The 27,174-nt window shown below is 39.9% G+C and overlaps 1 protein-coding gene across 1 annotated transcript in view; it reads left to right on the plus strand.

Moving 5' to 3' along the window:
• ttyh2 (tweety family member 2) overlaps positions 1 to 27,174 on the plus strand; it is a 59,504-nt gene that overhangs the window by 9,095 nt on the left and 23,235 nt on the right. Inside the window, exons 2-4 of the mRNA XM_072373390.1 lie at positions 5,588 to 5,760; positions 15,060 to 15,171; positions 25,865 to 26,085. Of these exons, the coding sequence (XP_072229491.1) occupies positions 5,588 to 5,760; positions 15,060 to 15,171; positions 25,865 to 26,085 (506 nt within the window). The remainder of the gene's footprint in view (positions 1 to 5,587; positions 5,761 to 15,059; positions 15,172 to 25,864; positions 26,086 to 27,174) is intronic.

Here is a 27,174-nt window from a genome sequence, read left to right on the forward strand (position 1 = left end):
CCCATTTAACCCCCTTCATGTTGGAGGAATGTCACTGTCCATTCAGGCTGCACACACATATATTGTACATTGGTGCACATAGCGCCTGGAGACCTCTCCACCTACGCACAGCTGTCTGCCACCTGCTGTTGAGCAGCCTTGCTTGCGGAAAAAACATTTCATATAACTTAGCTTGCATTTAGTGCTCCTCCAAGTTTGCGGAGTACCTCTGTTACATGACTTAGTCCTGCTGCAAACATGCACAGCAACAGATGGCTGTGCTTTTCCTTTCTATGCATTAATTATGTTTCCCACTTGTGTATTAAAAATGAATCTTTAATGGGAGCTCAGCATAAGGCACATACCTTCTACCACTAATGCTGATGGAGTTTGCGTCTGTTTGACATCCAACACATCTTCTATCTATTCTGTTTTTTGTCCTACACCAGAAACGCTACAGTGAAGTGCTCATCATAAGGCACATGTTCAGGTCACATTTTATGAGTGGAACGTGTCATCCCTTTATGCAAAGACATGAAACATTTGGAAACATGTTTTACAATAGATTTACAGTGATTCACCGTTTACAGTAAGTTGTTCTCTCATGTTGATGGTAAAACTGCCCGACTACGAAGCTTTGAATTTGGGCTTTCACATCTTAACCCTGCATTACACCTCCCACAGTCACTTCCTAGCATAGACAATAAAGCATCGCACACTTGCTTTAGAGCTGCATGGATTCAGCTCAACAGAGATACTTGCATATTTGTGGTCTTCACAGCAATCAGAAGATTATTTTCCAGTTTATTTTCATATCACCCCCATATTGGGAACAAATAACTGTTCAGAGCAGTTGTCTAAGATTAGCTTCTTTGAATTTTTCAGTGCTTGCTGTATTTTTCCAGATGGCTTTGTAAAGCCTGTTACAGCGTCACTGTCCATTTATCTCACCGTCCCATCTGCACCATCATCCTTCCACTGGCTTTCATCGTCCTTCTGATGGGACTTGGGGGGATAAATGCCCTCTGGGTCATTTCTGACCCAGGTCATAACTGCCTCATTATGCCTCTCCCTTTGTCCTATAGGTGTGTGAGCGAGTGTGTATGAGTCTGGGCCTCTTCCTTTGTTTATTCAGTTTTGTTTTTTTCTGCGCTGCTTAGATACTGTATACACAGTGCATGTCATACAGAGATGTATTTGCCATTTTTATCCCTATGAATAACTGCGTCAGTGAAAGGAGTGGGGTGATTTTTCTAAGGTTGTATTTTTTTATGAAATGTTAGGAGCTCTTAGCAGTAGAATAAGATTTTTATTAAATATACAGAATGAATGGGGTGAAATGACTGATTTGATTTGGCTTTAGGTCGTGACAGTTGTAATAATGACAACATGGAGCCTTAATTGGATTACGTAAGTGTATTGAAGTGGCATTGTGCTCATCCAGGGGCCACATGAGAATATCTGTTTGTACAAATGGCTCAAAAGTCTCTTCTAAAAACTGTTTTTCGTGTTCACTTTTTTTCTCAGTTAGTCATCCTTGGGGGAAGAGATCATTGCTCATTTGTCTTGTTTTTCACTTGAGTTCATTTTTGTCCACTCAGCAAAAGCATTTGCTTAGTATTTGGGGAGAATTGTGGTATTATGCAATGTTTCAGCTGCGGGGTAAAGTAGTTTCCAATGAGAGTAGATTGTAACGGGAGAAAAGCTGAGCTGAGTTGAAGTCCGTTGGAGGTAGCTGTGTGGATGGGGGGGCTTTTTCTCTTCCCATTATGGATGCACATGGAACACACTATCTGCTGATACGCCACAAGTCTTTACTCTTTCTTTTCTTCACTCTTTTATCTCCCCAGCCTGCTGTCTCAGTGTTACTCAGCATATGATATATATATATAAATCTCTTCATCATGTCACCCTCTCTTTGTGTTCCTCTGTCTGCTCTTCCTCTAGGCTGTTCAGATTTCAGGGATTGTCTTTACACAGCTAGATCTTCCTTCCTTTTTTTCCTGTGCCACAGCCTCCAGCCTCATGCTTACCCCACCCCACCTCATCTACAGGAAACAAAAGAGGGAAGACTGTACAGCCTCTTGAGTTAGAAACGAGTAGAATAAGGGGAAGAGTGATAACGTATTGAGTTTTTATGGGAAACTACTCAGTCCTAATTTAGGTAGCAGTTAAGTGGTCAAAGCAGTCAATTTAATTTCACCAAAGAGAGTGTGCACACTCTGGTCAGTGAGAGATAAATGGTGTTTTTTAACTTAATGGAAGGTTGGAGTGCTTGGGAAATGATGGTTTCAGGATGGGGTTGTGGTGTGTGTGTTTGTGTGTGTGTGTGTGTGTGTGAGAGCTTGTGCCTATACAGTGTATGTGTGCGTCCCTTCACTGAATGGATGCTACATAATTCAGAAGCCATTATTTTTCCACCCTACGACTGGGAGGAAAGAACAGTGGAGAGTGACAGAGAAAGAAAGTTCAGCATGTTGTTCTCAAACTCCGCTGAAAAGCAGGAATGAAATCCTCTCATTTACAAATTCCCTCCTGAGCCCTATACAGTTTTATTATAGGAATAAAACAAATTTCTTTTTTTGATGGTGGTGAGTCCTCATCTGTGGTTCCCCCCATTCTGCCACAGTCTCTTCTTTCTGAGCATCGCCTGGCTACAGATGAATCACAAGGCAGAGGCATGGCAATTTAAGCAAGCCTGTCACATGCTGATTAATTCAAATAGGCTGCGATAATTCGCCCTTTCACTCGTCATCCCTCTCTGTTGCATGTTACCATGACGATACGACCGGCGGGGGGGCCCAGCGTTTGTGTGTTCAGCAGGAGTTTCCCCCCTTTTTTTTTTTTTTTACCCAGTCAGATAATCTAGGGCCGTCTCCCACCCATCCCCCCTGACATTCATGTTATCCACCTGAGCCCCACATCTCCATCTCATTTGCCGCATTCACCTCAATTACACCCAATTTATGCCAACTCTCATCATTAAGTACCCCACCCCACCACAAGATGAGACAAGCAGCTTCTCTCTCTGTCCCTTTGTCTCACTTTTGTACTTGCCGCCATCCGTCTGTCTGGGCACAGCAATTATCATATTCACTGTCTTGTCTCTTAAACAGAGGCACCAAATTTCCTTTTTTAAAACTATTTTACTATTTGCTATTGGCTATAGGAGGATATGAGAAAAATCGATGAGTGGGTTTTGTTTGAAAGTATAGGAACCTTTTAGAATTTTCCATGTCTGCTTAGATAAAACCTTAACCCCTCCCACAAACAAAAAACCCTGGGTAAGTCAAAAATAACCAAAGGCCTTTTTCACATTGGCTGATGTTAATATTCGTTCATTTACCATCTAAAAAAAATATTCAACAATCGTGGTGTTCGTGTCATGGCTGCAAAGAAAAAGCCACACTTCTTCCAAGTTTATGTGGACACCCCGATGGTTGTGGGGAAAATGTTTTAAGAACCGATGAAACCAAAACAGAGCTTTTACGCTAAATTATGTTTGGAGAGAACAAAACACTGCATTCAAGCTTAAGAACCTTATCCCATCAGTAAAACATGATGGTGGTAGTTTTTGCTACATCTGAACCAAGACAGCTTGCCAATATTAATGGAAAAATTCAATCTGAATTATACCAACTAATTTTAAAGGTCCATGAATTGATTCTGAACAGAAAGTGGATTATGCAGCAAAACAACAAATCTTTCATTCCTGACTTTAATCCAAAAGAAACGTGGATGCACTTTAAGTGAGCAGCTGATGTGATAAATGCTCCAACATGGCAGAGTTGAGGCTGATCTGACCAGTGACATGGGCTAAAGAACCTCCAAGCCAATGCTCACGGCTGATTAACAGTTACTGGACACTCTTAGATGTAGGTACTACCACACACTTTTTCCATCCACAGGTATATAATAGGGGATCATTTTCCTAAATAAATAAACGACCATGTTCAATATTTCTCGTTTGTAAATTGTAAGCACCACTGCAGCGTGGAGCTCCTCCGTTACAGCCATCACTGCTCTGCTCCCCTTTAGAATTTTCTGCTTTTCTGCCGGCGAATGTGTGACCCTCTAGATGAAAGGCAAGTAAGGCATGAACTGGGACATAATGAGGCAGTGCACACGTACAGGCGTGAAAGATGGATCATTTCCATGGGAGAAGGCAGAAAATGTTAAAGGCAAAGCTTCTTTTTATAACGGTGATGTCAAAATATACCTGCGGGATGGTTTCAGAATATATGGACTGTTGCTGGTTTCAGCATTTTGTACGTTTTTATTATTTGCCTTTTACCTGGCTCTGTATAGCAATTTTGGTATAATCCTGCAGATACCTCTGTTTCTGCGTGCTAATCCCACCATGTAATTTGCAGGAGATATGACATCACAACTAAAGAGCAGATGGCTCAGCACCAGAGAGATTTTAGACAAACTAAAAGGAAGAGTAAGGGTGAAAAATGAGGGCCTGGGCTTGCTCACAGATGGATGCAGAATTCATTTGAGGCCGTTACGACAGTCTCGTTGCTATTTTTGTCATCACGCTCCATCTTTTGCAGAAGGTGGGATGGGGGCTAGTGGAGAAATGAGAAAAGGAGAAGTGAATGAATGAGGAAATGTGTGCTTTCCAGCTGGAGGCAAACTCCCAGAATGCAGCTGGTCCTTGTTACTGGAGCCATCTTATTAAGTGATCATTATGTCTTATTTCCCTGCTAATTACAAGAACCTGTTTGTTTGGTGTCCCAGATCTTCATCCTTATGTTATCACGATCTAAACAGAGAGCCTTTTTTTTTTTCAGAAGAAAAGGAAACTTTGTCTGTAAAAATGTTGTCAGAGTAAAACAGAATTTAATTTTTGATTCACTTCAGAATGTATTCATTCAACAACTCCTGTTTTTGTGAATAGTAATAAGCAGAAGCTAATTGTGACCAATGAGACGTGATCATGGTAGTTCAGGTCCCATTCAGTCATGAGTATGAAGTAGCTTCTCATCAACGCAGTCCCTCATCATCTCAGTCCTTAAACTCTTAATTCTCATCAGTGCTTCATGCTAACACTTAAGGTTATAATCACTATCATCAACTTGGCAGAATGTTATCTAAACCCACAAAGCACAAATTGTTTTGTAGCTATTGTGTGAATTTAAAGTAACTATTCAATTTACTGAAATTCCACTCAAAGTACAGTTTTTTGTAACCGATAAGCTACTTTTATGCTACTGCATTTCTTAAGTAGGTCCTCCTGAGTAAAACTTGTTCGATGTAAATGAATGTCCCGTTGTGTAGTCACATAGAATAATACAGACATCAGTATCGCATATTCTATTTTCATCCTTTTTTATTTTAGAAATAGGCCCCTTTTGAACAATACAGTCTTGGTAGATCACTTGAGTATAGTCATTGTTAATGTTATCAGGAACATCTGGGATTTTCCTTCTGGAATTTAGTTGAGCATGAATACAGGCCTTGTGCGTGTAGTGAAGTGACAATGGCATTTTTACTAAAGTAAGAGTTTAGAATACTTTCCACAGCTGTGTACATTATTCTGATTGCTGCTTGCCTTTGAATGTAAAGCAAATAACCCCCCACCCCTCCTCTTCTCTCTCTGTAGTCTCTCATATTCCTGGGTTGTGTGGCGGCTGCGGGACTCGGCCTAAACCTTCTTTGTTTGGCCATCTACCTGAGCTGTTTGTGCTGCTGCCGCAAAGATGAAGAGGAGGAAAGCAAGAAGCCCAACTCCTGCTGTGTCACTTGGTCAGCTGTCACTGCCGGCCTTATCACATGGTGAGAAAATCAAGACGCAGACGAGCTGTGATGACTAACTGTGATTATTGTGCACGCTCTTTCCCCGTTGACGTCTGGTGTTCATCGACTTTATTGATCATTCTACATTCTGAATGCAGAGCTTCAAGTGGCATAATCACAACATTAGGCTGCATTCTGTTTCCAACATGTGATTCATCACTTATTAGTTTGCAGCTTTTAGACTTTCTGTATGTTGACCATCTGTAAAAGTGAAGCTGCTGTATGTTTCACCTTGAGAATCTGTGTATGAGTCATCGTGGTAGAATGTGATTCTGGTGCCACTCAGCATGGTCACATGCACAGTTACTACAGCTCTACGGTCACAGCTCAGCTTGGCCTTTTATTTGCACCACCGTCTTTGTACATGTTTACTTGCACAACAGCAAATTTGAGGCATAAATCGTAGCCTGTCTGATGCAGCTGTGCTGTGGAGTGTATGTGAGAAAACATTTAAGACGTTCTACCGCTTCTGATGTTCTCCGTGGGAGATCGTCATACTTGTAAGCATAGCTGACTTTACAGATGTTACTTGAATGTTGCTTTTGTCAGGTGCCGCTGCGGTTATAAAATCAGGAATTTCTCAGAGCAAATTGGAAATGTGCTAAACAACTTTGAGTTGACACACGGTCTTAATGGGCCTATTTTCAGTCCTCACATCTGATGCGTTTAGTTTTTTGTAGACGTCGTTATTCACTTCTACTTTCTGTTGCAGGAACTACCACTAAGGTGGTTTTGAATACACTAAAAGATGTTTAATTGTCTCTCTGACTATCTCTGGATGCTACTGCATGAACTAAATATTACTGCAGAAAGGCCCTGCGGTGTAAAGTGTCTAAACTTTACAGGAGAGCAGAATTAGTGGGGTCTTATCTGCGGCTGCTGAGCAGAAGACACACTAGTCCTATCCATTAGCTATACCTGCATTATCCTGAAGAGAGTCGCATGTGGTTGCAGCCTATCCAAACTGCAGGGTCCATCTTAAACAGGTCATAGGACGAACACAGACGGGTTATGCATGGGCACATCTTCAATTTAAGCACAAATGAAAACGGGTCCCACAGACCCGAACACCACACAAGGGTTAAACTGATGAATTAAGCCAACATACATGTGGGAGGACACTGAAGCACCTGAAGAATATTCCAACCCTCCCAAAGCCCCTTCGCTGTGAGACAGTATCTTCTTTGCAGCATTTCTTCATTGCTTTTCATCCAGCTGTATTTCCAACAGGCAGTCCTCTGCCTGTTTTTGTATTCTGGTCTACATGCTTGTCAGTCCACCTCTGTTTTGAAATGGTTGAAGCCTCTATTTTTACTTCTATGAATTCTCCTGATTCAGATTCACAATAGCAAAGACAGTTCTTTATTTTTTTTTTTTTTTTTTTAGAATTTTCTTCTTTTGATGAGTTCAGCCTTTGATCTGTTTCTGCAAATTCTCTCTCAGCTCTGAGGCATTAATGTGGATAACATCTCCCTGATAGCCCTCACTCTTTGAACATTTTTTTTTAGTATTCCTAATTTCAAAGTGTCACATGGAAGGCACTAACGAATGTGCTTTTTACGTAGATGTGCTTAAAACGTGCTCAAACTAAAATATAAACCCCTTTTTGCACTGTTAGAAAAAAACCTGCACACATCTGCTAACATGCGGCCTCTGAGTGCAGAGGGAAAGTGTCGGTTTTCATTGATGGAAGAGCAATGTTCTTTAGGTGAATACATAAGCTTTTGTCATGAGTCCCTTTAGCGCAGACTATGTGCCACCATCACAACAAAGACAAGATACTAACATGTAGCGAATGGTAAAGAAACCAAATATGTCAATAGGCCATAGTTCAAATGAAATTATCCCAGAAAAGGAGAAATATTTATGCTACTTTTTATTTTTAAATTATTCGACCCCATGTTTCCTCTCAGTTTCTAACTTTACAAAATTATACAATAGATGTTATTTGTTTTGGTTGGACAAAAGTTTCTTGTGAACTTGGTGCCAGGTGATGTTAGTTTAGCAGCGACATGAAGCATAGATTAATGATATCAGCAACGTAGCCTTTACTTGGTGCAACCTGGAGCGCATAATTCTTTCAGCATTGAATCCAACGTGTCGGTCATTTGACCTTCTGTTCTGCTGCTGTGTCAAACTTGCGAAATCACCCTTTTTATGCTGCTCCCAAACACGGGCCGTACAGTTTGTAATAAAGTCACAGAAACACATGGACAGATTCAACATAGTCAGCACCAACATCAACGGATCTATTAAGTTTGTCGATGAGACGTGCTGTCCTCACAAAGTAGATAATTTAATTTTGTTGCCAGAGCAATGGATGCTCAGGCATGTGACAGCCATGCTTATCAGCTGGTAGGAAATATTAGATTAAGCCTTGAGCATTACCGCTATTATGCTTTTTTATTTAAGTTCATTGTTAGATACACAGTAGTGCATGGTTGTGTAAAATATCCTGAAACCTCAGCAGTACTGGCTAAAGCTTACATTGTTGGTGAGTCATACTAATGATTTACATCCATTTCTAGGTTGTATGTTATTCGTGCAACTACCCACACATCTGAATGCAATTTGAAATAAAGTCTGAATGAAAAAAAAAAATTTCTTTAACTGCCTCATGTGGCTGTGATTTGGATTTTTCACGAGGCAAAATCAGCGAGCCACAACTGCACAGACCGAATGAGCAACAAGGCAGTGTATCACCCTCTCCCTGTCACAATGCCAGGATAAGATATGAAAACCTCCCCTGCCAAAATTCCCCATTGTAGTCCCATTTTTTACAACATCTGACGCGCAAATTTGTGAGAAAATTACACCTTCAAATCAGATAAATAAAAAGAAACTTCCTGAGCTCCAATTCTACCAAAACTGATGGTGACAGACAATAGAAATGAAGCACAGCAATATTATGTCTTGTAGTTATTTTGTGACAGGGAAGCCTCTCCATTTTAGCTGTCTGGAGATCTTTTTACATGCTGACTGCTAGATTCATGGTGACAAGCATTCTGTTTGTCTAATTACTTTTGAATCACTATCTGGAAAAACAGCATTAAATTGCTAATCATTCAACACTTAGTTTGACGGCACAAATTTATTCAGTGATGACTCTGTAAAGGGTTGCAGATTACTTCTTTTCTCTCCGATTGAACCAGTCTTCATTACTGGATGTTTAATTATTTATGTTTGGTTACTTAGAATGTAGCGTGTCCCAAATGTAGCAGTCTTCTCCTCATTAAAGATGAATCTGGCAAAATCAAAATTAGATGAGTAAAAATATGGCTGAAAGCACAAAGTAGCTGGGGACGAGGACTACGGGAACTGCTGCAATGTAAGGGATACGCCACTTTTTTTATTTTCCTTATTGATTTATTTATTTTTTTGCATGTAGCCTTGCCAGAGCAGAGCATGTTGAAAGCATATGAATTCAGTTCTTGGGTAGTACATTAAATGTTAAACATGTCAGAAGAATAAGAGTTACAAGGTCGAAGCTTTGAGTTTGTCAGAACTACATGCTATTTTTAGGGGGCTCACAACTTTTCACAGTTAATTAACTGTTCGCCAAACTCTCATACAAAATGATTAAGTTAATTAAAGTTTGACTCAAATAGGACCATGTTGGGCAGTATACCCACTACATGTCCCTTTAGCTGCTCATGCTCCAACCTATGACAGCATCTTTGTGTCTCTGGCGCTGAGCAGGTAGCTAAAGATGGTTTCCACAGAAAACCGGGGCCCTTTTAAACCAAATAGAGCGAAGACAGAATGAATCGAGACGGGGTAGAACAGCTAAGCATAAAGCTGGAACTCACTGTCTGTAAAAATGAGATGAGCATGTGATCATTTCTGTTTGAAAGTCCTGTCGTAAAACTTTAAAAAACATCCCGGCGTGAATGTCATGAAACTTGTTTGAGAGGTGGAACATGATTAAAGGAAAAACTATTGAATTTTGAAGCGGATCTGGATGACTTTCTGAAAACTGTGAACTATTTCATGTCTTGGCTGAAGAACCTTGTTTATACAGTCACTATAAAATAAGAAACCCTCTGAAGCCTCGGTTTTACTCTCCAGATCCATTCCAAATAAATGATTTATTTTGTATTTGCAGGAGATGCATTATGTTTAGTGAGTAGCGCTTTCCTTTCATGAAAGAAATCTTTCTTATTTTCCGCATCTGTAACCATGTCCATATATCTTTTTTCAGAGGCCATTGAAAAATAGATTTAAAGGTAAATCTAGTCTCAACTTGTATCTACATGATTTAGTAGCAGAGCTGCTTTATTCTTCTACTAGATGTACGCCCTTTAAACAACAACATAAACAACATGGTTACTCATCTATCTCTGCTGCACTTCTGTGCAAATGGAAGAAAATGCTCTCAGTCTTGTAACGATGGGGTATATATATATGTATGTGTACATAGTAGTCTCCTGATAGTGTGACCTGTTTTGAAGAGTAGCTTTGAAGTGCCTATGTGGCCTGTCTTGCTGAGTTGTAAGTGCAGATATTATGAGATTAATGAAAAGGATAGAACATCCTGTGGGAAATTAACTCTATCTGATTCCTAACTTTGATTGTATGCATTGGTAGATGAATGTGATTGCCAAGCAGACCTTTGCTGAGGAGTAAAACTGTCCTCATGTTAATCTCATCTGTCCAGATATTTCCCCTCTTTTCACCCTTTTTTTAATCCCCGATTCTGATCCTCCCCTGTCAGTTTACTCTCTTTCTTTTTAACCTCCGTTTGGCCTCCTCCTTCTCCGTTTCTGCTTGGAGTCTTGCCGTGCTCCACTCTAATTATTTGACAGTGGCTAGAGTTGATACACCATGAAGTCCATTGTAATTTACACTGGTGAAGACGGCGCAGATGTCACCCAGCTGTGGCTGCAGCCTTGCCCATGGTGTAACACATTAACACTGTAATTATACTGCACCATTACGGGTTAAGTCGCTCATGCTGAGGGCAACTGGCCCGTGATAAAGGTGTTGATAGTTTTGTCATGCTTCCATGCTCCCACAGCCCGAGACATTGTGTTTTCAGGTTGTTCATTCATTTGTGCGTTTGTTTTCTTCTCATTAATAACTTGAATAATTTAGGAACACCTGCAGTTTCTTCAGCTTTTGTACGAACCCGCTTTGACCAGAATGTACAGGTTAAACATTGTTGGGAACTAACAACATACATCTTTGACCATAACTCGTAACAGAATTTTGACCGAGCTGCGTTTCAGAGCCAGTGCTTAATTTATTACCATTTGATCTTTTTTGACAGCTAAGACAATCAGCCCCCAGCCAGGAAAACTGATGCTGCAGTAGCATCAGCTCTTTGATGGGCCAGAGGAACAAACTACTTACATTGGGTCAGGGTGTCCACATGTCCACAGAATGTTAGAAAGTACAGAGTACCGAGTGTGCTTATGCCAGAATCCCTTTATGACTGTTTTTATCATAAAATGTCTAGCCTTGATGAGGGCTTGCTTAGTATTTCTTGCAGCTGTTGATGAGGCCTGTAGAATATAGAATATAAAAGTTAAAATGCTTCTAATAAAAGACTTCACAACCTTAAAAAAAAATTGATCTTAAAGAGTTAGCAGAAGAGAGATTACTTATCTTCTTCAGGAAAAGCTACTTTAATCAGATTTTTTTTTTTAAAGCTTCAAAGCTTTCATTCACTCTTTTGTGGTTTTTAGTGACTGCTTTTTTCCCCTTCTGTTGACAGATTGACTTTGCTGGAAGCTCTGAAATAGCATAAATAATTTTTTTTTTTTTTTTAGTTGGTCCTGGCTGAGACCTAAATATGACAGGGTAAAATATAAAATCACTGGCCATCTCAGGAGATTTATTTCTACCATTTTTGGGGAAAAGAAATCTCAAAATCTAAACATGCCAGAGTCTATTTAAAGTGGTCGAGGGACTTTTTCTGCTTCAGGCTGACTTTTTTCTTTCGTCCGCTTTTTTCATTCATCGACGTGACAGGTTGGACTTTGGTCAGTGCATAACTACCCACATCTATGATATTCTTTATCATTGAATGAGACAATGGCAGGACACGGGAAGTGAGAAATGAGGATATTCTCTCTTTGTTCTCCCATCTCAGACTCACAGTCACATTTTTCAGTAAGCACTAGCAAAATGTGCAAATATATCATAAGATTGTTTTACATGTGGATGCAAAGCTGATCTATTCGTTGTTTACACTTTTTCTCTTTGCCTCAATGCTCCACTCTCTGTTTTTGTCATGTTATTTGTCTTTTATTTTCCTCCTCTCTGAATACATATTATAAACCGGTTTATATAATCTCTTTCGCGTTAGTCTGCATTTGTTGCTTCTGTTTTGGCCCAATCGCATGCCTTTGTGTCCTTTTTTTCCCCTTTCAAATCTCCCTTAAGGGTATGGATAAAACTTGCAAATTGGGAGGTTTATCTGCTGGAGGTCAGTTAATGAGACCCCGTTCTTGGTGTATTTAATTAGGAAAACAGGCTATGTTGTTCTGCTCCACCTGCACAGCTTCTACCACCACAGCTCTGCCAAATGAATGTTACATGAAGCCCCATTTTTATCTGGAACATCAAGATCCACAGTGTTAAGGAAGCGGATCTTAGTCTCACTTGGGATGGTTCCTGCGTCCCTTTGGTACTGACCCGACCTGCCCTCGGTCTTCATCTGGAGCACATTTATAATGGGATCATTTTTGATTCTCACTGAAGATGCCCTTTTTGTATTAACTAACTATTATCAACTAATGTAGTGCCCACCATGCTTGAAGTTCCAGCTGCAGTTGTATTTGTATTTATTTAACACGGTGTTCTGCTGTATGTTGGTTAAGGAGCTCTTGCACATCATGTATATACAGTTTCTGCATTCATTTCTTCTCTCAGAGCATGGATTAAAAAAACAAAAAAACTCACTAATTAGAGCTCTATTATTTGTTTGTCAAATAAACTGTGATGCGGTGTGATTTAGCTGTGTTGAACAAATGCACAGCTGCTTTCAAATTCCATCATATGGCAGCACAATACGACAGCACTTTGGGGGGAACAAATTAAATCCTTGGATAGCTGCATATGCAAAAGTGGTTTGAAATTATGCAGAGACATTGCAAAACTCTGCATTGTGTAATTTTCGGTTCAGAGAAATTAACAGCCTTCACAGTTTCACTGTTCTTTAGACACAATATATGTGACATACTGTTTTAATTTTGTTTCTGATATCTGCTCGAGAATGTTCAGCAAAAGTTTGCAGAAAATACACCCTCTTTAAATTCTCAGATTTATCAGAGATGATCTGGTTCTTGCCAGGGATTAAATTTAACTTTAAAAACTACGCCAAAATGCACAAGCAGTGTGTGTAAAACTAAGTCCAATTTTGCTGCTTTAATTGGGAAAGTACCAGGCAGGTGATGTTCATCAAATGCACTTGATTAGCTAATTAATGAGTGTGAGCACCTCGGTAAAACAGCAAAGGTTTTGGTGGTTTTCAGCTGACTGTTGCAGCTGCTTCGAGATTCTTGGTGTGTGTTCACACAATGCCAAGGAGAAAAGATATTTGCAATAATCTAGATGAGCGATTGTTTCTGCCCATCATTCTGGGAAGGGTTACAAGACTTTTTGCAAACTATTTAGAGTCCATTATTCTGCAGCGAGAATGATTATTCACAAGTGGAAAACATTCAAGATAGTTGCCAATTACAGGAGCTGGCATCCCAGCAAGTTCACGCCAAGGTCAGATTGCACAATACTCAGAGAGTAGAAGTAGAATTGCAATAAACCCAAGAGCTACATCTAAAACTCTACACAGTTCTACACACCGTGGTTGGGGTGTTACATGTTAAAGTTCAAGACTGAACAAGCTTGGTTTGTGTGGAAAAGTTGCAGGAGAAAGCCTCTTCTCTCTAAAAGAGTTTGGCACCATGGCTTAGGTTGGCAAAGTTGCATCTAAACAAACCACAAGACTTCTGTTGGACAGATGAGACCAAAATGAAGAGGTTTGGTAATAATGCACAGCACCATGTTTGAAGAAAAACAAGCACAGCGTATCATGCCTGCTGTCAAGCATGGTGGTGGAGGGGTGATGATTTGGCCTTTAGGCTTTGAGCTTGTTCTGGAGATCTTGCAGTCATTGAGTCCACCATGAACTCCTCTGTATACCAAAGTATTCTAGAGTCAAATGTGAGGCCATCTGTCCGACTTGGCTAAAATAGTTTCATGCAATAGGACAATGATCCTAAACACAGCAGCAGAAAAGAATCAAGGTGTTGCAATGGTCCAGTGAAAGTCCAGACCTCATCCTGACTGAAATGCTGTGAACTCAATGAACTGAAGCAACATTGTAAAGAAGAGTGGGCCAAATTCCTCCACAACAATGTGAGAGACTGATAACGTCACACAGAAAACGATCACTTCAGGTAATTGCTGCTAAAGGCGGTTCTGCAAGCTAATGCATAACTGGGTGTACTTAATTTTTCTCACACTGTTTCTGCATCGTGGCGTAATTACGTAGGTCATTATTTAAAAAAACAATGACCAGACGTAATATGTTCTGCGTTGTTGTTCATCTGAGGTTGTTTTTATCTGATTTGGTAAGGACCAGAAGATTTTTCTTTATCTTGTCCTAATAAGTAAAACCTTGGAATTGAAAGAGGATCTGCTTTCTATTTCACATGACTGTAAATTCTAGTTCTTCAGGCATTAAAATTGATCCCTTAAAGTTTGACGTGGTGATTGGATGTGGATGTGTCTTTTTTTTTTTTTGCTATGGAAGAAACACAAGTATGTGGTTTTCATCCTAAACATAGGCTTGATGGTGTGTGAAGATGCTAGATGCTTCCAAGAAACACGCATCATTAATACTGATCGAATGAAAATGTTTACCTTGAAAATCCGTTTTTCAGGTTTGTGCCTTATTCACTTTTTTTTTCCAAAAGTCAGGGTTGGTGGAGAAATTGAAATTTCTAATCAATGATAATGCCCTTATATCAGTTTTTTTTTTTTAAACTTCAAACATTCATAAAATCTTCATTCTGTGCTGTTTTCTACTGTGCCATGCACCCTATTGATACACAGTTATTTAAAATATGGAGAAGATTATTTGTCTGTTCCACTACTGTTCATCAAGGGTCCAAATGATGGCTTTAAAGCAGACAAGCTTTGGATTGACTGACTAAAAAGTACATCACTGTGGACAGAGGATTTACAGGCCAAGCAGCTCTGCTATTGTTCTTTCCTTCTCTCATTCGTTTATTAAAGTCTTACCTGTCCTTTCTTTCCTTATCTCTTTCTAGCGTCGGGGTGGGTGTGGGTTTCTATGGCAACAGTGAGACAAACGATGGCGTATACCAGCTGACCTACTCCCTGTACAACGCCAATCACACACTGGGTGGTGTGGACAGTCTGGTAGGTAAAACATATTAGTGCCACATCATGAATGTCTCCCTTTCCCAACATGTGCTGTTTGACTGAATAATTAAGTTCGCTGAAATAAATGAAAAAACACTACTTTGTAGCCTTTAAAGTTTATAGATAAGTGCATCCAGCAGGGAACAAACAACTGAGGAGGAAGTCTTCTGAGTTGCTGGTTTTGATGTATTCATACACAGAGGCACAAACACTTACACACTCAAGGGAGGAGGAAAGCCCAAAGGACACAATTTAGTATGCCGTTAGACTGTTTTTCATAGTCTTTTTATAGCTTTTTACGGCTACACACAAACTGACAGCCTTTCAACTCAAAATGCTCTCCTCTCAGACAGGCAAATAACGCACTCTCACCCTCCACGCTCCACTGTGGCCTCAACGGAAAACAGAGTTGTGATTAACATCTTTTTTTTTTTTCTTACCAAAGGTATCGTAAACTGTTACTCTTTTGTAAACGCAGCACTTAAAACTCAGGCCTTCCTCCCAGGGTGTTGTGGGGATTCCATAACTTTTTTCAGATGAAGTAGAGGTAAAAATCTGAAATCAGGAAACCAAAGTAAAACACAGTTAGTGCTTTGTTGGATCTCTTCTGGTTATTATGACTGCTCGAATCCTTTTGACTTTATGTCCAAACTTTCAACGTCCACCTGTGCATTTTCAGATTGCGGTGATAACTGCTGACGGAGAACACCACACACCCTTTTCCGCACTCTGAGTTGAAGGGGTTTTATAATCTTTCCATTGTTTCTTCTGACAGCTCTCTTGTCGGGGTCGTATTTCCCGTCAATCAGCCAGGTGCAACAGCTCATTAAACTCTGCCAGAACTGTCTTTTAGACCTGTGCAGGGGTTTGTTTTAGAGATGCAAATTGAAGAGGTGATTCCATCATTTATGATTTATCAATCATCTAGGATTTCTTCATCTAAAAGAAAGCAAAAACATGTTTTGATGCATGCTTTACAAAGCCAGAATGTTCAGCTATTGAATAAAATTGATGTGTCACATCTATATTTTGTTTAATATTTTGTATGAAAAAACTGCCTCCAAGTGTGATTCCATCATTCTTGCCAGTGGGGTTATACATCATAATTTTGCAGCGGTCTGCATTCATGAAACATGATATCATATCAAAGATTAGTAAATCCATGTCACACATGTGACTTCCAGTAATTTGATAAAATGACTAAACTTTCATACTCTGGAGGCACCATAAGGCTGATGATTTGAAGCATCTAGTTACTGCAGGCAGACTAATTTTGAGACTTGTGGACGCTGATCAGAGGCATAAGTTTTGACATTTAGATTGATTTAATGAAACTGGAGATTGACCTTTTTCTTGTCTTTGGCTGTGTAGATCCCTCCGTAGCTTTTCTGCTGCTTGTACAGGACTGTGTTGTGGGGGCGGCAGACCGTGTCTGAGCCTCTTCCCAGCCACCTCCAGCTGGCTGGGGGATGACCGAGACCCTCCCTAACCAGCTGAGAGATACAATCTCTCGCGCAAGGCCCAGGGTGTGCTGACTCTTTAGATTTGATCAGAATTGAGGCTCGAGTAGATTAACTTCACGTTTGTTAAAGACATACACAAGACTGTAAATTAACTCAATACTTGGAGTAGACTTATGCTTGAAATGGATTTTTTTTGTCGTGGAGTTTTTTTGATGAGCTGGGTCATAATAAGCGTTTGATTAAAGAATACAAACATTTTTTTTTCCTAATTAAAAGTAGATCGTTGCAATATAGACCTGAGATGTGCATTATTACCTTGTTGGTGTAACCAGCAGTTATCCTGAGAAAGTATCCGTTCAGGCAGAGACTCAGGGTGACTAGCTGTTGAAGAGTAGGGATTAAGTCTCCATCTGTGTTAACGGAGATTAATGTTGTGGTGTGTGAGATTCTCAGTGCGGTGACTCAACATGACCTCAGTAATAAACGCCTTGCTGAGAGAGTAAAGAGCCCACGGTACTCTCCCAGCAGCTCTATTTTGTGGCATGTTAGGACATGTCACAGTAATCATGGCGGGGGGGGGTTGATGTCATATTTTAATGGACAGTCGTTCTTAGCTGCCTGGCTCTCATCGATGCTCTCTGCGGATAATTTACACTGGAAAGATTGAGGAGCTCTGGGACGACTGATGTGCAAGTAGTTGGGCTGATACGTTTTGGGATTAGTTCTCACTTTATGTGCATTAAACCAGTAAACACAAGCCACTGATTTAAGCTATGTTCTATTTCACTTGTACATGAACAGCACTCTCAACTCTCAGGGAATGTTAGTTATATTAGCTTTTTTTTATATTAGCTTTTTGTTTCTATTGGAAAACCCTGCAATGTCACCAGTATAGACCATTAACCATTATGCTGGTTAAGTGATGCTGCTGCTGCTGTAATGACCAATATCTCAGGGAAAGCTCACATTTATGATAGTTTTACATCTGTGGCTGCACTAGCCAGGCCAACTTTAGCCAAGTTAGCTAAATGGCAAAAAGACAGCTGGCTCCATGGCTGCGGAGAAAATTTTAAAAGTAAAGAGAAAAGAGTGGATTTCTGCCATTCACATGGACAACTGGAATCCAGGCTCGGAAATGTGGGTTTGCAGGGAATTCTTTAGATTTCTGAGTAAAAATCATTGTTAAGCTATAAAGTAACTTACATTTATTGTCCATGTAGGTGCAATGTTTTTACATATGTAAAAGAAAAATCTAACATGTAACAGTTGAGGGTTTGATGTCAACTAGTCGAGATGAGATAAGAGGAACATAAAATCATCAGGTCAGATGTTACTGTCTGTGGTTCACAGAATATTTCATGTAAGATCCACAACCTTTGATTTATGATGATAGTCTTTAGTTATAATCCCAGTATCACAACTAGCAACCATATAGAATTTTTTTGCCACTCAGGAGCCATTAATTCATGCACTTTTTAAGATAGGACTGCATTAGAATCCTTTATACTCTGATTTAATGTCAGCAATAATTGTTTTTCTAAAAGTATTTTATTTTTTTTTAACATTGTTGCTTTGCGCTCAATATAAAAACGTTAATTACTATGACAAAACATGTTCAAACAAGCTCTTTTTTATGTTTGGAGCTTGAGATGCAGTGACTAATAGGTAATCTAACTTAATGTCAAGTGATAAAACATTTTCTGTTCCTTCTCACACAGCGTTAGGAATCTTAACACATCTTAATACCGTGTTCAGTCCATTTCACAGGGAACTGAGTAATTAGAACGCACCCTTACTCAATGCCTTCAATATAACTGCATGTTAAGCTTGTAATGCACTCAAATGGATTAGTCTCTTGGCATTTCTAGATGGTATGGATTGATGTTCCCCGATTGCCTCTTGGAAAGCACTCTGCATTTAATTTCTCAAATGTTAGCATGTTAGCAAGACGGGAGAAATCATTAACATATAAATAATCGGTACCTTAGTCAGCGTGTCCCTGTGGGATTTGCAAACTTGTACACATACTTGCACACGGAAGTCTTTAGAGTGCGAGTACGCTTACTTGTGTGCATGTGCACGCTGCTATAGACTGTTAAGGAGTCTAACTCTAGAGGAGGACAAAGAGCCCAGTGTGCCGCACACAGTTCCCAGTCTCCCCCCACCTAATCAACCATGAGCCCAGGAGACAAAGCCCTTTGATTGGGAAGAACAAGGAGCAGTGCTACGTCGTCTGATTGGCAGAGACAGGATTGAAATCGGTATTGAAATCATTTGACAATGTAGGCCTCACTCCTCTTTGGCCCACACAAATGCCTTTTAGCCCAGCTCCAAGAAAGTTTAGAAGAAAGTTAGCTCACAGCATAAGAGAGAAAAGGAAGGAAGTTTGATGCTCAGTCAGTGGAGAGACCTTGATTAGATACGGTCTGGAATAAATGCTTATGATCTAAGTGAAACAGAGTAAGAATGTAAAACAAAGCAGGCACTAGCATACTGAAAGACATTATTTCAAACAGGATGGCCCAGTCTGGAAACTGGCCAGTAAGGATGCTTTATCTGTGCTGTAATGGGACTGATGTGACATTTGAAGTGTTTAGCCACACTAATAATAACTCTATTGTTTGGAGATGGGTGTTGTGAGAGGTTTTGGCTGCAGGCAATCTCCCAGTGGACTGGGTTGACGACTGGGTCACTCACTGAGCATTTGGCTGGAACTCAAATGTGGGTTGGATGCTGGCCTACTACATAATTACTACATGCATATTTTCACACAATTCTCATTATAATCTTTTTCATAATTGCACAGAACTGTGAGCTATTTATGATACGAGGCATTGGCTGAATGGGGAGCACTGGGCAAGATATTTAATCTGCATGTGTTTTGTGTTAGAGGAAATTAACAGTACACAGAGAACATTCATCTACCATTCATACAGTTCTTGCTGGGCAGCAGTGATAACCTCTTACCCACTATGCTGGATGTCTCAGTGTTCATACATGTTCAGAGTGGGTTCAAGGACCCAAAAAGGCACCCTTCAGTGGAGTTCAAGTACTGAGTACTGATCACATTTGAAGTAAAATAAAGTGTGCTCACCAGACAGATGACTGCAGAGTAGACAGTTAAGTCAGATTTATGGAAACTGTTTGGGGTTAACTGGAGTCCTGCTGTAGTTACCTATAACCTCTGTGTTGATTTATTCTTCAGCTAACATCATATTTTTCCGGTTGTCACCACCACACCTCTCACTGAACGAACTGTGCCACAAAGTGCATTCTTTGTAAAAAAAAAAAGTGCCTGATTTCTGAATACAGGACTAATGAGTGTATTTATGTACTGTGGTTTATTTCACTCTGATGTAACGGGGAGGTAAGGCTGAGAAGTTCACGTGCAGTTGAACAGGCTTTGCTTAATCAGTGCTACTGAACCCCTGTTAAACTTCTTCTTCTTTATAAACAATCTTTAACAACTACTCAGAAAGCTGTGAACGAGATCAGAACCAGCACACTATCACTTATATGGCTTCTCACAGGGTCTACTGTTGCTCTGATGTGTTGGCACATTTTTGAGGAGGCCTGTGCACAAGATTTGGCATAAACTCTCATGCCTTGTCACGTTAACAGTAACATCTTTCATTTGGGTTAGTATGCTAACGTTTCCCTCATACCACAGGTAATTCGTGTGTAATTCTATTCATACTAGTTTTTGGATCAATAGTGTCAAAGCTTTTCATGCATGGATGTGCAATCAGTCTACGATCCCTTGGAGAAGTGTGGATAATGTCAAGTCACTGCAGAGTGTCACAAAACGAGCCTCCATGCTTTTCTCCTGCGTCTTCTGCTTTGTTCGATAAGTACTTTTTTTCTTTTTTATCAAGATTAATTTGAGCGCAGGAATGAGAGTAGGAATGCTAAGTCCATGCGGTTACAGGTGTCTGAGCTGCACTCTATCAGCCGGAGAGCTACACAATAGACCCTGGCATACTCCTGCTTTACGTCTCATGGGCCTTGTGCACATGTGAGAGTGGAAACCGTGGATTGGCTTTCAGAGGTCTTGTCGAGTCGATGTCTTGGTGGGTCAGAGCTGCTTTGGCTGCTTGAAGGAGACTTACTCTAAATCATGCATTGAGTTTGAGACTGTAAGATGTACATTTATTTGTCTGGATTGAGACCAAAATAATGAAATTGTGAATATAAATGTACACATGTGAGTTACGTGAGTGTTCAGACAAAATTCTGGACGTGAGGAGCTGTTCCTCGGAGAGGAGAAGCCTCAGATCTCCAACATACCTCGAAGTGTGTATGTGTGTATAACTCTAATTTTAACAAAGGGTTACTTTTGGACTCAAAATATGTATTTTGCAAAACCTTTTTAGAGATAAAATACCTTGGGCAAATCAAGAATGTATGATTTAATGCTCAGTTTTTATCAGCGAACCAGAACACGTCGCATGAACTCTGCAGGCAAACTTTTAAAAGCTTTTTGATGATTGAGTTTTTGATTGAAAAAGGAGCCATATTTTTTTTTTTAAAGTGTTCTGCTGAGATTTGGTTCCCAGGCAGTCAAAGATGGTCCATCTTCGGCCAATACTGAGCTGCACTTCAGACCCATTTCACGCTCCTGCTCTCACTTTCAGTTTCTAATTGAGATAACTCTCTGATATCAAGCAGACACCATATGCAAGAGCACGGAAATATCCAACCATATGACATCTCCATTTGTTCTCTCTCTTTTTTTTTTACTGTTAAAGATGTCCTTGTTTGCCATCATGTAGCAAGCAATGATGTTGGCAGAAGTGGTTCTTGGAGGAATACTCACTTGCAGTTTTACTAATAAACGCATAACAAAGCTTCACAATGAGCTCTATCAAGGAAAAAATATATAATCAAATAGCAGAAAATTCTCCTTTTATTTTGGCACCAGTCTTTAGAGTTTCATTTCTGAGACAGGCATTCTCAGAGAGGCTTGAGCTTTAAATTAAAGATGTTTCTCCAGCTCTGTCATCTCTGAAGCATCTCTTCCTCTGAAGCTGTGCACCACCCCTACGACAGAAATCAAGTCCGAGTGAAGGAGGTGGTATCGCTGAAGAATCTGAGTCATCATTATGTTGGGAGAAAGCAGTGCACAGGAAATCTGATCTCCTTTGAGAAACTCTGAAGAGAAGATTTGATGATAAGTAATAATGCTATTTGCTATGCATGGCCGTGCTTGTTAGAATTAGGTTAGAATTAATATACATGATTCCTAGCAGGCATTTCTATGGGAAAGATTGAGTTTCAAAATGCCAGTTTTCTGAAAAAAAGAGGCCTCTAACATTGTTTGAGGGAATAAACAGGAAGAAATAGACACTTGTGTACATAAGAACCTTTACATGAAGCCCATTGATCCTTATTTTCTTCCCTTTCTTCAAGCTAGAATCTACGTGAAATGTTAGTTCACATCGTCACTCTTCCAGCCCAAGGCTGTGTGTTATTTTATTTTTATTTTTTATAATTTTTCTTTGTTGCTTTTCCTCTGGAGTGTAGAAATAAACATCCCATAGTAAACTAGCTTTGCAACAAAGTCACGAAGCAGCAAAACTGTTTGTTTATCAAAGATGTGAGACAAAGAAGGCTTCTCCATGCCCTCAAAACATCAGACTGAGATAAAGCCAGAGAAAACTGGGACTGGGAATCATATCTCCTTGATCTGTGGGGATCACTTACACGGTGGGGATCAGACCAAGATGGAGGAGAAATTAGCTGGATTGGCCGTTTCCCAAGGCATTTAAGATAAGGTTCAGACCCAGGAAGCATGATCAGATAAATGCCTTCATTTTTCTGTATCTGCGATTTCATTTGCTCAGGCTGAGGGGGCGGATGGGTCGATGAGCGATCAGATAACAAACTACAGAGATCTATAAGTCTAAATATAATAAGTTATAACTCTCTGGTTCATTTTTTCTCTCTTATTATACAGGTGGGTGGCCGCCACATATTATTCATCCTGAGTTTAGTGAAGGAGAAGTTTTAATCAACAAAAAGTGTGCTAAATTGATTTCAAGGAGATAAAGTGTGAAAGAAAATGCAGCCATTATACCAACGATAGTGTCACCAAGCGTGTGTTTTTAACTGCATACAGAGGACATATCATCCATTTTGGGTTTTTAACATCTTCTTCAATTCTTTCTGCTTTTATTAAAGTCAACACAATAAGAACTGCTCCTGATCTGCCTGAAGCTACTCGTTTTTTCTTTTTTTTGACTTCACTGAACTGCATCCCCATGAAGACGCAGTTCACTAATGTCTAACTGGTGGCTGATTATTATTGAAGCTGAGTCTGGCATCCGACAAGGGGAATATCCTCAAGAGCTATTCCTTACACAGGAATATATCAGCTAAGTACTAAAATTTCTGATTTTAGATCCGTATTTAACCTGTGATTTATCTAACAATTACAAAAGTTTGTAATGTCATATTAACTAGTTCCTCTTTGGTCAGTAATTGTATCTTTTATAGAGAGAGCGCACAGTAAATACAATAACTGAACAGCAAAATAAGGTTCAGTTCAGGAAAACCTTTCGATGTCTGTCACTGGTTGAAAAAAGAAAATTTTTCAAGGGTGAAAACCTCAAAGAATGATGTGCAAAAAGCCTGGCAGACAATACCCAGTTAACCACAAATGATTTGTCTTATTTTCCACTTTTTCTTTCAGTTCCTCCAAACATGGGCCACACATTGAATGCAAACCCGATTAAGAACCTCCAACCAGCCACTTCTCTTCACAGCTTCACCAAACCATGTCCCTGACAAACACAGAAACAAACACAATTGTCTCTCTTGTAAATGCCAAGCACCCAGAGCTGAATGGAAGCATTTATTACCCTTTTTAATTCTGAAATAGCAGGTTTTCTCCGTGAATGCCATTTCTCTGTAAACAGCTTCTCCCTCAGAGCTAAGCGCACAGTAATTAAACCCAAGACGATGGGCAGTGCTTGTACAGAACGTACTTACTCTAAACATACATTACTGAATAATGTGGTCGTGGCCAACTAAATGAAAATACAATCATCAAATTAAATGCATGAGTTTTGTTTGTTAGTCGCCTGAGAAGATCACACTTCCCCTCGGAGAATGGATCAGTTGGCGTATAATTATAAGGCTTAAAGAGGTAAACAAACTGTTTCATTTGCGATGGATTGCTTTCAACAATAGTTTGACAGCAACAACAGCAAACATACTACTTCACTGATGAGCTCTCTAGTTTTGGCTGTTTTCCAGGCCTAACTGAACAGACTCCCACACTCATTTTTTTTAACTTCTCCTACACTGTCCTTTCTCTTTCCTTCTCTCTTAACTGGCAGCGTAGAGCAGCCTCGTGTTTAAGCTAATCACACCTTTGAAATTTTTTCTTTGTTGGAGGTGCTCCACACCAGCATTCCTTATAACTAATAAGGTAGAAAGGTGTTGGAAAAAACAGTGCCAGCAGCTTGTGGGGGGAGAAAAAGTGTTATGCTGTTATTAGAAATGATGAGTTTTCCCTGAACGATAACACAAGGCTGCAGCCATGCAACAAGCTTTATCAGGTTAGTCTCATGAAAACGGGTTCTGATTTTATATTTCTAAATACCGCACTATGTGACAGAAGCGCGCTAAATGTTAAAATTGCATATCTGTGCTTGGACAGGCAACAAGATAGTCCTCTGTTGACTATATGCTGTGTGAAGAAGTCGTCCTCATTTCTCATGTTTGTTACACATGCTACTTCGGTTACCAGGGTGCCGAGTTCTGCTCTTTCTGTGAAAAGTTTGAATATTCATTAATTTGAGGAGGGGTGGAGTTTAAGTTCTGTTTTCCAAGCCATACATTTTTAGAATCCCAATCAAGTATTATCAAGCATTGCATCCTACCCACAGTGAGCAGAATAATCCTGTTATTCAGTCCAAAACCGGACTTTTAGCATGTATATGGACATGTTCATGTGGCCAAAATCATACGAAATCAAATCTCTCAAAACCAGACCAGCACACCCAGATAATACTGTTGGGAACCAAATCACTCTGCATGTATACGCTCGGCTGGACTCAAATATGCCCAAGCGCTCTGTTATTTCCTCCAAAGTTCTATCTTTTTACATTTCTTAGTAAAAACAGCGAAGATTAATACACCCAAATTCCCCACAAAGCTGCTCTCGTTCACATATTTTTCAGTTTCTTTGTCTTTTGTTGGCTAAATGCGTCAGAAATTGTGACCGAAAACCGTTCCATGAAGACTGCAACTTACAGTCGCTTAAAGCATTTCCAGACTGTCGCTCTGCTCTAATAAAATCCTGATTTTATAACTTCAGCTTCATCAGACAAAAACACAATATTAAAGTAACCTGAAGACAATGTGTCTTCAATGAATTCGGCTATACCTATGAATATATGAATGACAGAGAGAGCTAGAAGTGACAGAGTGTCAATTCTGGTGTGATGAAGTGGGTCCAAGACAAGAACAACCACTTTCATTTCAGGAATGTCTCTTTCTCTTCTGGCTGTTTCTCTTTGTTGTTGTGTCTAACCAAATATTGGAAAAAAGAAAAAAAAAACTTATGTCTTTAAGTTGAGGGATCACCAAAATCAGTTTAATTCTTCCTCTGGAGACCATTATTGTTCTTCAAGAATGAACTAAACAAAACAGAAATACATGTGTTTTAGCAGTTGCCAAAATATTTCAGTCTGGGTCAAAGTGTTGATAATGTTGGTAAATCTACGGCCAGTTCATTAGCATGACTGTAGGTCAGGAAACAGCATTAGAATGAGTCAATTTCCTGCATCATCTGATGTTGTTTGAGATGGTGTGAATCTACTGTGTACAATACTAAAGATGAATTTTACTTTGATATCGATTTTTCCCTCTGATTACTTGACGTAAAAGCATAATGGAACTCTGGCTAGCCTGGAAAAGAGGCTTGAGCAAATGCACACGGCTGTATCCCCAGGACTTTTCCAGTGTAACTAGTAAATGACCCCACAGGAGGAGCTGTTCAGTGGCTGGTTGAGTGCATTGCTGTGAGCAATAGCAAACATCTATATTTAGAGATGTGTCCTACCCACATTGAAACAGTTCACAGCTGCTCAGTGGAAACAAGAATGTTGAAATAAATTTAAAGCTACAGAGTATATAACAGTTGAAACCTGTCAAAACGTTCGACTGCACTTGGTATACCACTTCATCTCACCCCACTCTTTTCCTCTCTTGCCCTGCAGGTGACTGGCACCATGGGCAACATGAAAACTGGCTTGCACCAGCATCTCGCAAGGCTGGATGAGATCTTCGCCACGCGAGGCGACTATGTGCAAACGCTGCAGTTCATGCAGCAGATGGCTGACAACGTGATCAAACAGCTCCTGGGTCTGCCTGACTGGGAAGAGGCTAAAGTGGACCTGGCGTCCATAGCTGATCAAACGGCAAGCGTAGAGTACTACAGGTGAAGATACTGGGAAATACACGCGTGGGGTAGTCAGGAGCTATGTTCGCTCGCACTAGAGTACAGCACCAGTGCAGAGTGTTGAGAACAAATTCAGAGAGTTAATTTGCTCAAAATTTAGAAAGCTGAATGAAAATTAAACTGGATTGTGCACAGTTTTTTGTAGGAGGTAAAAGTTGCACATGCATTTCTAAGATGCGGCTCACTACACAACTGTTTCAGAGTATAGTTATTCATGTCAAGGGAACAACCTGCATCTTCATACATAGCTGTCCGTGCTGGGTTTGCTGGGAGAAATTTATGAGAGGAGACTTCCAAGCATGAATCAAACTGGCTGCAGAGCAGAAACAGCATATGACATATTCATAAACATTCAATTCAAATACAGAGTCATTTGCATCATGGACATACAAATATGCACAAGCATATGATATCCAGTGTATTTTATAGATGCAATCGCTGAGCAATTTGAACACACCCTGATATAGTTAATTCATGTACAGGGAGTTGCATTCTAGATATTATGACCTGGATATATCACATGATATTTAGTAGATGGAATTAAATGTTGTGGTTGCATGTACGCATCAACTACTTATGTTAATAAGAACTTCCTCACCAACGCTGCTGTGTGAGATGTTGGGAAAAAAAGCATCCTGTTAGTCATGATTCCATCATATATACATTTTTTTTCAGTGAAAACATGAATGATGGGATGCAGCAGCTAACAAATGCAGTACTATAAATAACTTATGATTCTGGACATTTTGTAAAAAAGAAGTGTATATTAATACAGCCGAATTCCCACCATAGCCACACTCATACACGTTTTTCTGTTTCTTTTGTCTGCTAAACGTCAAAAATTGAAATCAGACCAATAAGATCACGTGTCATCTCCCAGACTGTTGCTTTGCTCTAATAAAATTCAGATTTTTATAACCACAGTGTCATCTGAGAGTAAAAAACATTGACCAGAGAAAGTTAGACACGGCAAAAGGTCTTCACTGTTTATTTACACCGTTCACATTGTCAAGGTCTAGATATACATCAGTCACTGTCGTGTTTCCTGTCGATTATTCAGGTGCAACA

The sequence above is a fragment of the Leuresthes tenuis genome, unplaced genomic scaffold, assembly GCF_036924035.1.
Source record: "Leuresthes tenuis unplaced genomic scaffold, fLeuTen1.0.hap1 SCAF_20, whole genome shotgun sequence".
NCBI classification, from domain to species: Eukaryota; Metazoa; Chordata; class Actinopteri; order Atheriniformes; family Atherinopsidae; genus Leuresthes; species Leuresthes tenuis.